The sequence below is a fragment of the Balaenoptera ricei genome, chromosome 10 (genome assembly GCF_028023285.1).
Source record: "Balaenoptera ricei isolate mBalRic1 chromosome 10, mBalRic1.hap2, whole genome shotgun sequence".
NCBI lineage: Eukaryota > Metazoa > Chordata > Mammalia > Artiodactyla > Balaenopteridae > Balaenoptera > Balaenoptera ricei.
This window is the reverse complement of record NC_082648.1, coordinates 86,687,008-86,700,170: the sequence shown is the minus strand read 5'-3', so window position 1 is coordinate 86,700,170 and position 13,163 is coordinate 86,687,008. Positions and strand designations below refer to the sequence as shown.

General features: G+C 39.3%; 1 protein-coding gene and 1 non-coding gene across 5 annotated transcripts in view; one reads left to right on the top strand and one right to left on the bottom strand.

The window, feature by feature from the left end:
• Positions 1-13,163, top strand: part of GNPTAB (N-acetylglucosamine-1-phosphate transferase subunits alpha and beta) — an 83,070-nt gene that overhangs the window by 27,370 nt on the left and 42,537 nt on the right. For all 4 annotated transcript variants that reach the window (XM_059936766.1, XM_059936765.1, XM_059936764.1 and 1 more), the window contains 3 exons: positions 6,622-6,741; positions 7,816-7,857; positions 10,590-10,795. In XM_059936766.1, coding sequence (XP_059792749.1) covers positions 6,622-6,741; positions 7,816-7,857; positions 10,590-10,795 — 368 coding nt within the window. The remainder of the gene's footprint in view (positions 1-6,621; positions 6,742-7,815; positions 7,858-10,589; positions 10,796-13,163) is intronic.
• LOC132373883 (U6 spliceosomal RNA) lies at positions 12,668-12,774 on the bottom strand. The gene has a single exon (XR_009505539.1). It is a non-coding gene; the product is annotated as a U6 spliceosomal RNA (small nuclear RNA).

The window sequence follows — 13,163 nt, the reverse complement described above, 5'->3', positions numbered from 1 at the left end:
TTTTGGAAAACTTGTTTCCACCACTGTAAGCCTAACAGCTTCACAATATTGCAAAGACTTCCCTGATTAGATTTGCAGCATTATCCAAGAAAATTGCATTTGTTAATATTATATAAGAAAATTAAGGAAGTATGTCACCATTTGGCAGAGCTGCATAACTCATTAAGCTGTTGTTTTCCAGATAACCAATGCATTGATGTTACAGAATTTCACGTGGGTGAAAGCCATTCAAAGTGCAAGAAAGACCAATGGATTTTAATGTAAAAGCATAAAAAGTTCATTAATATAGTTTCAGATTTCACATTGCAACTAATTTTTAAGAAACTTCCACTTATTTTGGTGTAGTATCAAAGAAGAATATCCACTATTATTTGAAAAGGCTATTAAAATACGCCTCCCCTTTCCAAGTACGTATCTGTGGGCCTGGGTTTTCTTCAACCAAAACAGCATATGGGAACAGATTGAATTCAGATGATTTGAGATGCTTGCTTGCTTGCTTGCTTCTACTAAGTCATTAAAGAGATTTGGAGAAATGTAAAGCAATGCCTCTCTTGTCACTAAATTTTTTTTTTGTTTCGGAAAATACTGCTATTTTTATTTAGTTTTTATTTTATTTCATTTTATTTTTAATTTACTTATTTTTGCTGCGTTGGGTCTTTGTTGCTGCGTGCAGGCTTTCTCTAGTTGCAGTGAGCAGGGGCTACTCATCATTACAGTGTGCGGGCTTCTCATTGAGGTGGCTTCTCTTGTTGTGGCACACAGGCTCAGTAGTTGTGGCTCATGGGCTGTAGAGTGCAGGCTCAGTAGTTGTGGCGCACGGGCTTTGTTGCTCCGCGGCATGTGGGATCTTCCCTGACCAGGGCTTGAACCCGTGTCCCCTGCATTGGCAGGCAGATTCTTAACCACTGCATCACCAGGGAAGTCCTATTTTATTTTTAAAAAATATTTATTTATTTATTTGGTTGCACCAGGTCTTAGTTGCGGCTTGCTGGCTCCTTAGTTGCGGCAGGCGGGCTCCTTAGTTGCGGCATGTGAACTCTTAGTTGTGGCATGCATGTGGGATCTAGCTCCCTGACCAGGGATCAAACCCGGGCCCCCCTGCATTGGGAGCGTGGAGTCTTAACCACTGCACCACCAGGGAAGTCCCTGCTATTTTCATTTAAAAAGTTATTTATGTTAACCCGTGAAGGGGTTTTTATTGTTTTAAAATGAATTTTTGAATGTCTGATTTATTTTCGAAAATGGCAAGTGTGAATCATTAGAGAAATGCAGATCAAAACTACAATGAGGTATCACCTCACACCAGTCAGAATGGCCATCATCAAAAAATCTACAAACAGTAAATCTTAGAGAGGGTGTGGAGAAAAGGGAGCCCTCTTGCCCTGTTGGTGGGAATGTAAATTGATACAGCCATTATGGAGAACAGTATGGAGGTTCCTAAGAAAACTAAAAATAGAACTACCATACAACCCAGCAATCCTACTACTGGGTGTATACCCTGAGAAAACCATAATTCAAAAAGAGTCATGTACCACAATGTTCATTGCAGCACTATTTACAATAGCCAGGACATGGAAGCAACCTAAGTGTCTATTGACAGATGAATGGATAAAGAAGATGTGGCACATATATGCAATGGAATATAACTCAGCCATAGAAAGAAACGAAACTGAGTTATTTGTAGTGAGGTGGATGGACCTAGAGTCTGTCATACAGAGTGAAGTAAGTCAGAAAGAGAAAAACAAATACCATATGCTAACACATATATATGGAATCTAAAAAAAAAAAATGGCTCTGATGAACCTAGGGGCAGGACAGGAATAAAGAAGCAGACGTAGAGAATGGACTTGAGGACACGGGGAGGGGGAAGGGTAAGCTGGGACGAAGTGAGAGAGTGGCATGGACATATATACACTACCAAATGTAAAATAGATAGTTAGTGGGAAGCAGCCTCATAGCACAGGGAGATCAGCTCGGTGCTCTGTGACCACCTAGAGGGGTGGGATAGGGAGGGTGGGAGGGAGACGCAAGAGGGCAGAGATATGGGGATATATGTATATGTATAGCTGATTCACTTTGTTACACGGCAGAAACTAACACACCATTGTAAAGCAATTATACTCCAATAAAGATGTTTAAAAAAAAAAAAGTAAATTATATTCAACCACACACACACACAAAAAGAAAATGGCAAGTGTGGATAGTTAATACCTAAAAACAAAAGCTTTTGGGGTTGCTTAAGAATTTTTAAGCGTGTTAAGTATCTGGACCCTAAAAAGTTTGAGAATAATTCCTTAATGTAGCAGTTCTCAAGCTTCAGTGTCCAGCAGAATTCCCCAGAGGGCTTGAGAAAATACAGTTTCTCCCCACCTCCAGGGTTTCTGCATCTGTTGGTCTCAGAGGAGTGCAGAGAATTTTCATTTCTAACAAGTTCACTGGTGATACTGAAACTGCTGGTCTGGTGACCACACTTTGACAACTATTGTATTAACGGATTCTTAATGAAACATAATTTTCCTCCTCCTCCAGTTTTTATTTTAACAACGCTGATTTTCCTAAGAAAAGCTCAAAATGGCCTTCTTTTACTCCCAACATTTATTGAGTACTCACTCAGCCTACTGTGTCTGATGCTGTGCTGCGTGCTGATGGTGTACAGATGCATAAATCTCTGCCTTGACGGAGCCTCAAAACTTTTAGAAGGAAAACTAACTCAGAAAATCTAGGTACCGAGGTCAGCAGTTTTAATCAAACACTCTTGTTCTCTTTCTGAAGGGGGTGTGTCTGTGTTTTAAATATTTCTTCTCCTAATTTTAGATTGCATTAAAATATAGTTTGATTTTTATGTAGGGATATTTCAAATTTATCTAATTTTGATGATGACAAGAAAATGGATCATACGTAATATCTAATATGTTCTAATATATTTTAAAAAACCATAACGTTTATAGGAAGTTTTCATTGTTTTGCTAGTGTTTCTACATGTCTTTTTAATGTTGTTTGCCCTGAATGAAAAAAAAAAATCCCATTCTATATGCCAGTAACAAATGAATATGAGAACTGTCTACTGCTGCTCATTGTAAGGCCTTAAGTCAGTCTGGGGCTCAATTTTGTCATCTCTAAAATGTAGATATTAGATTAAGTGTAAAATCTCTTCCAGCTTTGTTTCTAAGTTGATACTATTCATGTTCTAGGTTTTCTTCTCTGCTTTATGTGATGTAGAACCAAGGGACTATTAAGTGCCTTCATATTCACTTAAACTAAACTAATTAAAAATAAAAGGTATCACCACGGCTTTGGTTCTGAATCATAGGTAACTTTCTTAGTCTTCAGCTCTAAGATAAAGGCTTCCTTCTCATCTGGAAACTAAGATAGTGGTCTGTGGTTAGAACAAAAGACTCACACTCACTGTGACCATGTCTAATAAGTAGAAAAACAACTGACTCACTGACCAGAGGCAGATCACACGATCTCCTCAGGGTTGTCAGTTTAACACCAGAGAATTGGATTGATCATGTAATACAGCCTTACTAGAAGTGCCAGGACATAAATGCATTATTATATACTTATGCTGTTTTCCTCAGTTGAACTTGCATGGATATCTCTTGACTCTATTAAAACAATCTTTAATAGCAGATAATTACTCTTACAGAAAAGCTTTGGAATGTGCAAATTTTTACCTCCTTTTTAAAAGCCTTTTCTTTCTAAAATATGTTACTTAAGCTTTTTTTTTTTTTTCCAAATTAATTTTTAGTCTGAGCATAGGTAGATCACCTGTGAACTTGGGAGTGAGATGACTTTGGATAATTTACTTGCGGGTAATGTGAGGCATTTTTTTTAATATAAAAGACTAATGTTTATGTTGAGGGAATGAACTAATAGTTATTTGGCCAGTAAATACATGTTAAACCCCACTATGTCCCAGGCACTATTCCTAGGCATGTAATGATGAACAAGAGGAACTCATTGACCTCATCTAGAACTGATATTTTAGTGGGGAAGGCTTTTTTTTTTTTAAACTTAAAAACATGAACTGTAATCTACCTATAAATCAGTAGTTCTCAATGTGAGTTTTTGGACCAGCAGCATTGGCATTACTTGGGAACTTGTTAGAAATGCAGATTCTGGGGCCCCACTCCAGACCTAATGAATCAGAGACTCTGGGGATGGAGGCCAGCCATCTGTTTTGAAAGTCCTACAGGTGATTCTGATGTCCGCTAACATTTGGGAACCATCCATATAGACACATGCAGAAGAAAACCTAGATGAGGAAGCATTTGCATATCATTGCAGTAGGGAGAGAGAGCCTGAGCCTGTACAGGAAAGAGAGGAAATAATTAATGAAGAGGGGCACAGAATGCATGACACCGTTTTTGCCTTAGAGATAGTTGATCTAGTGGAAGACAGACATCAAAAAAAATAGTACAACCGGTATGCTAAGGATTCTTTAGAGTACAAAGTACAGTGGAAGTTGCTTCTTAAGCAGTATATTTTCTTTGTGGGAGGTGAGGGAGGAGGGCATTTGGGGAATGAGGAAGTGGTTAAAAAGAAGCATGAAAGAAAGGATATTCTAGGCAGAGGGAGAAGCATGTTCAAAGACACAGAAGCCTGCAAGTTCTTATCCTGTTTGGGTAAGGGCATACAAATGGAGCGTCTAGAGCACAGGGTATAGATTATGAAGGAGTTTAGATTTTATTCTACAGGCAGTGGTGCACCTTACGGGAGGGTTGGTAGATGCTCAGCTGTCACTTGTGTCTGAGTATGAGCTGATTGATTCCGCATTTTCCCCATGAAGCTCTGGGTCCCCTGGAACCTCTGACCTTCATCTCTTCTTATGCTCTTCCCTTTGCTCCTGTCGTCTCTGCCACACTGGCCTCTAGTTCCTTAACCATGCCAGATAGGCAGCTGCCTCAGGGCATTTGCACATGATGTTTCCCTTCTCTGGGCTCTTCTTCCCCAGTTGCCCACATGGCCTGCTTCCTCACTTCCTTCATCTCTTTGCCGAAATGCCACCTTCCAGTAAGGCCATCTCTGCTCTCCCTGTTTAAAACTGACCCCCCACTTAGACATACTGTGTATCCTCATTTTCTGCTTTATTTTCTTTATAACATGGAACATCATCTGACTTCACTTATTTGGTTTATTTCCTGTCTTCACCTTTCTAGAATGTAAGCTTCATGAAGGCATAGATTTTGTTTTCTTTGTTTACTGCTGAGTCCCCAGCACCTAGAACAGTGCCTAGCACATACTGAGTGCTCAGTAAATACTTATTCAACAAATGGATAAGCACTCCTTTCATCCAGTCATCTCACCTACTTCTTTTAAGCTATAAGTGTTTTTTAATTTTTTATTTATTTTTTAATTTTTTTAATTTTTTTTATTTTTTCCTTCCATAATTTGAAAGATTTATCCACCAAACTGCATTTTTTTTCCCCTGAGATAATTAACCCTGTGGCCAAAAGTCATGTTTTGGTTAGTCTTTGGAGCCCTTCGTGCTGCCGCGGGCCCGATCCTGTGCCTGGCCTGTGAGAAAGACAAAAGGAGAGTAAGCTTGGGTCCTTGGCCAAAAAAAAAACCCAGCAACCAAAAAAACAACCCCCCCCCAAAAAAAACCCCCACAAAACAAAAAAACTGTACTGTTTCTTGGAAAAGATCAAACCTGAAACAGAATTATCCAAATTATGTCTATGTCACTATGAACTCCTGTGTTGTAGGTCTGGAGCAGGCTCTGAAAGATGGGTAGGATTATGGTAAGTTGATGAAGGAAAGGAGAAGAAAGCTTTCAGCAGGGGTAAAACCTGAACAAAAACACTGAGATGGAGCTTAGACAGGATACTCAAGAATTAAAAGCCTGCCTGACTCCTTGGGGGTAAGATAGTAAGGGAAAAATCAAGCAGGTTCGGCAAGGTCTTCTATGCTAGTGTTTCAAGTAAATCATTGAGTTCTTCACGTTGCAGGCACAAATCCTAATCCTCTGGGTACTTGTTTCCTGCTGCCTTGGAGCTTACATTCTGGGGAGGGACACATGAATTACCAGTGTATGTAACATGTTAATTGTTTAATAGGTGATCATTGCTATGAAAAACAAAACAAAACAAAACAGAGTAGGGCAAACAGGATGGGGAGGGGCCAGGCTTGGGGGCAGCTGGGAATGGGAAGGCTGTAGCATTAAAGAGGGCCAGGTCTTCATTGTGGACTGCTGGCTAACTCTTTTTTTGGTAACTTTGTTTAAGCTTCTAATTTCTTTTCTATGTTTGGCTGCATTTGTATCCCAGCTTTCTCACTTGCTAAACTGAGAATGTAGCAGTTTAAAGTGAACTTCTAAGACCTCCCCCACAGCCTTAAAACTGAAGGGACAACAGCCTCTACCGGGTAGCTGTGATGATCAGACGATGCAAAACTGCATAAAGTGTCTAGCAGAATGCAACTCACAGAGAAGGTGCTCAGTAAATATTAGTGCCCCAGCCCCAGTCTGAAAGCATGCAAGTCGGTGATGTACGCCGTGGTTGGATTACCTTTTTGCTGAATTTTTCATAACCTCTGAGTTTAAACCCTGTTATGCTCTTATTCCCAAGTATGTTGGAAAAATGCATATAAGCTGGAGGACTTGTGGTTTTACCCTAGGCTCTGTCTGCCCATGCCGATCGACGTGGTTTACACCTGGGTGAATGGTACAGATCTTGAACTACTGAAGGAACTGCAGCAAGTCAGAGAACAGATGGAGGAGGAACAGAAAGCAATGAGGTAAAACTGATTGTCAGAAAACAAAACACAAAAAGTTCTACAATTATAACTAATGGTACATTTCAGAAGGTAAGATGATGTTTACACTGCTATTCAAACAAGAATCTGCATCTCAAATTCATGCCCTTACAAGATTCTGGCAGTCATGCAACCAACCCTTGTTTCTTGGCGCCCAAGGACGACTCGGCCACTTTGGTGAGATCTTGGCCTCACTTTGTCAGGTGGCCATCTCATGAATGTGATGCTCTAGTGATGCCTTGGTCTCCAAAGGGCCTACAGGTGGAGGAGCCACCTAAGGGAGCCCTGGGCCTCCTACTCATTCGGTCTGAGTCCCAGATGTGATAGCTTCATGAAGTAAGGTTTTATTATGCAAAATTGCTACACAGTAAGATGGATTAGTCCCTTGAAAATAAAACAGGCCTACAGACATAAGTTTTTTTCCATTTGATAAAGGCAGTAAAAAGTATATTTGTTACCCTTTTTAATATCAAATAGTATACTATGGAACTAGAAACCTTGGTAATTTTTTTAAATATGGAATTTTGATTATCTTATTTACTTTATCTGGGAGAAGTACAGTGGGCTTCTGGAGAGCCTTCTGAGCTGGAGATCTGGCTGATGTAACTTCCCTTCTGATTCCTCAGGAGTATTTACTGAGAATTTCCCCATTCATTTCTTTGTAAATGTTATGGGTGCACCCTAGTTGCAGGTCTTTGGCCATGTTATGCTGCAACACATTTGTCTCTGTCTCTGTCTCTGTGTTCCTCCCCAGTGCATGAAAATCACTTTGATAGCCTCGTAACTATGTTTTACTAGTAAAATGTAAAAGCTTATATTTTAAGTAAACTTTTGTGGTTACTGTGGGTGGTACATGATAATATTTGTTGATCATAGCATATTAAAATGTATAATTTATTATGCATCTTAAATGTTATACACAGTACAGTACTTCTTAACTTACTGGTTGGTTCTCGTGGAGTAAGCAGGAAAATCAATGTTGTTAAGTTCCCTCATTCACATGTAAGGCTAGCACTAGTCCATGCATATATAATGAAATCTATTTGCTTTCACTAGAGAAATCCTTGGGAAGAACACAACGGAACCAACTAAGAAGAGGTAAGCATTTTGATTTTCCTCTCAGTAATGAAAATCAAAGGAGTGAGGTGAACTGTCTAGGTTCTTCTCCCTTGCTTTTGTTGAGTACACAACAAAACAGAGTAAGTATTTTTTACTTACTCTGTTGCTCCTGTTCAGTCCCTCTTCTTTTGGTTTTTGACCCCCAGATTAAGTGCATCCATTAGATGAGAAAACAGAGGCACAGCTGATTGAGAACTCTGGTTATTCTGGTTGTAGCTAACCAAAGCTTTATCGTTTCTAGATACGTTAGGTAAGGTGTTTCTTCTTTGTCGTTTCCATTAATCTGTCTTGATGTGCTGTTCTCTTGGTTCACTTAAGTCTAACTTACACCAGTGTTTTCATTTATAGAATCTATGTCCATTGTTTAACTATGTGTTCAGTGTATATTTCCTTATCTTTAAAAGCTGTCATAGTTGTATGTCTTATATTTAAGGACTTGGGAAGGAGATTTAACCCAATGACAAGAATCAGATGATCTGTCTTGATTTGAATCATACCTGACTCTGATAGGTCCTTAAAACAAGACTGTCTCACTAACAAGCGGAAATCTCTGTTAACTGCCACTTCCCCACTGAACCATTAGACTTAAAATAGAAGAGTTATTCATAGAAATGATCCAAAAGTGCCTTCTGAATCATCTGTTAATGTTAATTATGCATATTTATTTATAAATATCTATTGCTAATACTGTTATTTTTATTTGTTTATTTTTTAATTAATTAATTAATTTTTGGCTGCATTGGGTCTTCGTTGCTGCGCATGGGCTTTCTCTAGTTGCGTCAAGCGGGGGACTACTCTTCATTGTGGTGCGTGGGCTTCTCATTGTTGTGGCTTCTCTTGTTGCAGAGCACAGGCTCTAGGTGCACTGGCTTCAGTAGTTGTGGCTTGTGGGCTCTAGAGCCCAGGCTCAGTAGTTGTGGTGCACGGGCTTAGTTGCTCCGCGGCATGTGGGATCTTTCCGGACCAGGGCTCAAACCCATGTCCCCTGTGTTGGCAGGCGGATTCTGAACCACTGCACCACCAGGGAAGTCCCCAAGACTTATTTTTAAATGACTTTTAAATTAAAGCAGTGATGCGACGTTACAGAAAGGTCGAGAGGAAAGAAAAGAACAAACTCACATAATTCTTTGGCCCTCACTCAACAATTATGATCATTTTCTTATTTCCTTTTCATGTATGTTTTTATAGTAAATAATTTATAACCTTTGCAATTTTGTATCCTACTTTTTATTTTATATAATCATACACATTTCTATGTTGATAAATTATCTTAATACTTCTTATCAATTTTAATAGTTATATAATATTCCATAAAGTAACTGGACTATAATTTGCTAAATGTTGGGCACTGCCATATTTTCACTTTGTAAATATTTTGTGATATTATATTTGGGTCTATGGCATTTTCTGTGTGTGGGTTTGTTGTTTTTCCTGTTTTTGTTTCTCTTCTACTTGGACTAGATTCCTGGACATAAACTACTGAGGAAGAAACGTATGTATGTTTTCATGGGTCTGAAGAAGTATATATGTATAGATAATGTAATTGCTTTTCCAAAGAGGAAATGGGGCACCCATCTGGAGGGATACCCGCAGAGTTTGAGAGGAATAGGCTTGCTGCACTTGCACTAACATTGCATCATCATTTTTTGAGGGGTGCTAATTTAGTTAAACAAAAGGTCATTATTTTCTTTTGCATTTCTTTGAATATTAGTGAGGTTGCACAATTTCACATATAGTCTGTTAACTGGTCATCTCCCACCTTCTGAGTTCTCTAGCTGTGTCCTTTGCCCATTTGTTTATTCTAGGTATTTCTTACGTTTAGACAGGAATATTTCATGTAACTTCATAAAACTTTGTCACATTTGCTTTTGTTTGCCTCAGTGTCCTGTCATATTCAGTGTACTTAATTGTATTCTAGTTGGAATTGGTAAACTGTTTCTGATAAGATGACACTCTGTTAACCAGAATTTATCTACTTCCTAATCTGTCTGATATTGGGCTTTCCTGGAATTACAAATAATGTTTAAAACAATAGTAATGAAGTGCTTAATTTCTTGTACACCTTTGAGTTAGTAAATTTTGTGGCAGTCTTATTTTATTTTTTAAATTTGTTTAATTATTAATTAACTTTTTTTTGGCTGCGTTGGGTCTTCGTTGCTGCGCGCGGTCTTTTTCTAGTTGTGGCGAGCAGGGGCTACCCTTGGTTGTGGAGCATGGGCTTCTTATTGCGGTGGCTTCTCTTGTTGCGGAGCATGGGCTCTAGGCCTGTGTGTTTCGGTAGTTGTGGCACGTGGGCTCAGTAGTTGCAGCTCACGGGCTCTAGAGAGCAGGGTCAGTAGTTGTGGCGCACGGGCTTAGTTGCTCCGTGGCATGTGGGATCTTCCCGGACCAGGGCTCGAACCTGTGTCCCCTGCACTGGCAGGTGGATTCTCAATCACCGCGCCACCAGGGAAGTCTGCAGTCTTATTTTATTAACAGGAGTTTGAAAGCTCTATCTTTCGAGTTGTACTTGTTTGATAATTTTATGCCATACTTGCTAACTTACTAAATTTTTATATTCTTGTGATAAAATTCCTTGTTTATTGAAAGATTATGATTTTTAAATAAAATATAGAAGAAACACCTGTGAAATTTAGTAGTACCAACAAGCTTTTCAGTGTTGATTAAATTTTCAAGCATGTAGTTGTGAGCATGTTCGTGTCTCTTTCCAGTGAGAAGCAGTTGGAGTGTTTGCTGACACACTGCATTAAGGTGCCAATGCTCGTCCTGGACCCAGCTCTGCCGACCAACATCACACTGAAGGACCTGCCATCTCTTTATCCTTCTTTTCATTCTGCCAGTGACATATTCAACGTTGCAAAACCAAAAAACCCTTCCACTAATGTCTCAGTTGTTGTTTTCGACAGTACAAAGAATGGTAAGATCTTCTTGTGGGTATTTTAAAATCATGTTATCATTGGATGTTGGAATAACAAAATTTTGAATAGAACAGAATTGGTTCACTTTTAAAGAAATGCTTGATAGACTAAAAATGTAAAAAGGGGAGCTGCCATTGTATTTCAGCCCTGCTGTCAGAAAGGGATTACATCTATTTTACTCTGTGTAATACACATGCCTTCCTGTGCTGTGGTCAGGACCTTAAACCTGGTACTCAAATTTACTGTATTCTCTTGGCTGGGAGTTATTCAGGAGGCTTTATTTTTTTTCTTTTTTCTTTCAAAATTCCTCAGCTATGTTGTTTTCTGCAGCTTGGACTGACCATACTTGGAGCATTCATACTTTAAGTTCTGAAACATCTGGTTATGCAGTTGATTTGGCCCGATAATAGAATTAAACTTGTAATTCTTGACCTAGAACTGCACCTGCATCCTTAGAGATCCCGTCCTCTCCTCGGCCACTGAGCTGCTGAGCCCCACGCCTGCGTCTCCTTCAGTCATCCTTCCTCTTGTCTCATCCTTCCTCTGCACTGAGTGACTCTCCCAGGAAGCTCTGTTTTCACTTGTGTAAAATGAAAACTGTCGCATTCTCTTTACAGCCCTGTTCTCAAGTTCCCATTCTTTCAATGTCGTACCTCCCAGCCTAAATCTTTGGAACCATCTTTGACCCGTTGTTACTCTAACCAGTAATCCGCCTCATCCTATGACTTGCTTTTTTGCAAGAATCTTAGATTCTTACCTTTCATACTCATCAGATTTCTTCTACACCAGACTGAGTTTCTTCACCCAGGCCCCAATAATAGATGCCTATCTGCTCTGCCGGCCTCTAAAGTTCTTCTCTGATCTGTCTAGCATGAAACTGATAAAATCAGAGTTTTCCAATTTGTTTACAGTTGCTATCTCTTTGGAGAGAATAATAGTAGTATATATTTGTTTTTCACATGGATACAAAGTCCTCTTGCTGGTGTTCTAGATGGAGCTTTAATTGCCTTGGTCCTGCCCATTGGCCCTCGCATCCCTGCCCTCCTGGCATCTCCTCACAGCCGTCGGCGTCTTCTCACAGATGTGGGGCTGCCTGTCCTGAGCCTCTTCCTCTCCCAGCCCATCTCCTTTTCTTTCCAGCCCCCTCTCCAGTTCTGTCTCCATGAAGGTCCTGGACTAGCACATTCAACAATGATTTTATTTTTCTGTATCCCTGTAGTACTTGTAACCTAATTCACAACTTAGTTTTTGACTGCACAGGAGTTTATGGTGTTCTCATCTAATTTCTTTTTTTAATTCATCATTTACTTTTAACATTTTATTTTATTTATTTATTATTTATTTATTTATTTTGGCTGCACTGGGTCTTTGTTGCGGCACGTTGGATCTTTGTTGCGGCATGTGGGGTCTTTAGTCGTGGCATGCAGACTTCTCAGTTGCAGCATGCGAGCTCTTAGTTGCAGCACGCATGTGGGATCTAGTTCCGTGACCAGGGATCGAACCCGGGCCCCCTGCATTGGGAACGCTGAGTCTCACACACTGGACCACCAGGGAAGTCCCTCATCTAATTTCTTTAGGGCAGACACCTTATCCTCACCATTTTGTGTCCTGAACAGTGTCTAACACAGTGCTCATTTCCTGGTACTTATTATTTGTCATTTGAAAGGAAACTATAACTTTTCTAAGCACAGATATCTCCCCTTCACCCTATAGACCTGCTTCTGAACTACTTTGTATAACTAACTTTTTTTTTTAACTTATAATTACTGTTTATTTTATTATCATTATTATTTACAGTTATTATTTAAACATCTTTATTGGAGTATAATTGCTTTACAGTGGTGTGTTAGTTTCTGCTTTATAACAAAGTGAAAAATATGGAACGCTTCATGAATTTGCATATCATCCTTGTGCGGGGGCCATGCTAATCTTCTCTGTATCATTCCAATTTTAGTATATGTGCTGCTGAAGCAAGCACTAACTAGCTTATTTTTAAAATATAGGTTATATTTGAAAATATATAGGGAAAGTACTGGGGTAATTTTTGACAAATTTAACAAGTTATATGATTTATTGTTTTGCTAAATTTAGCTTTGTTTTTAATTTTTTTATTTCTTTCTTTCTCTTTATTTATTTTTAACATCTTTATTGGAGTATAATTGCTTTACAGTGGTGTGTTAGTTTCTGCTTTCTAACAAAGTGAATCAGCTTTACATATACATATATCCCCATCTCTCCTCCCTCTTGCATCTCCCTCCCACCCTCCCTATCCCACCCCTCTAGGTGGTCACAAAGCACAGAGCTGATCTCCCTGTGCTATGCGGCTGCTTCCCACTAGCTATCTGTTTTACATTTGGTAGTGTATAT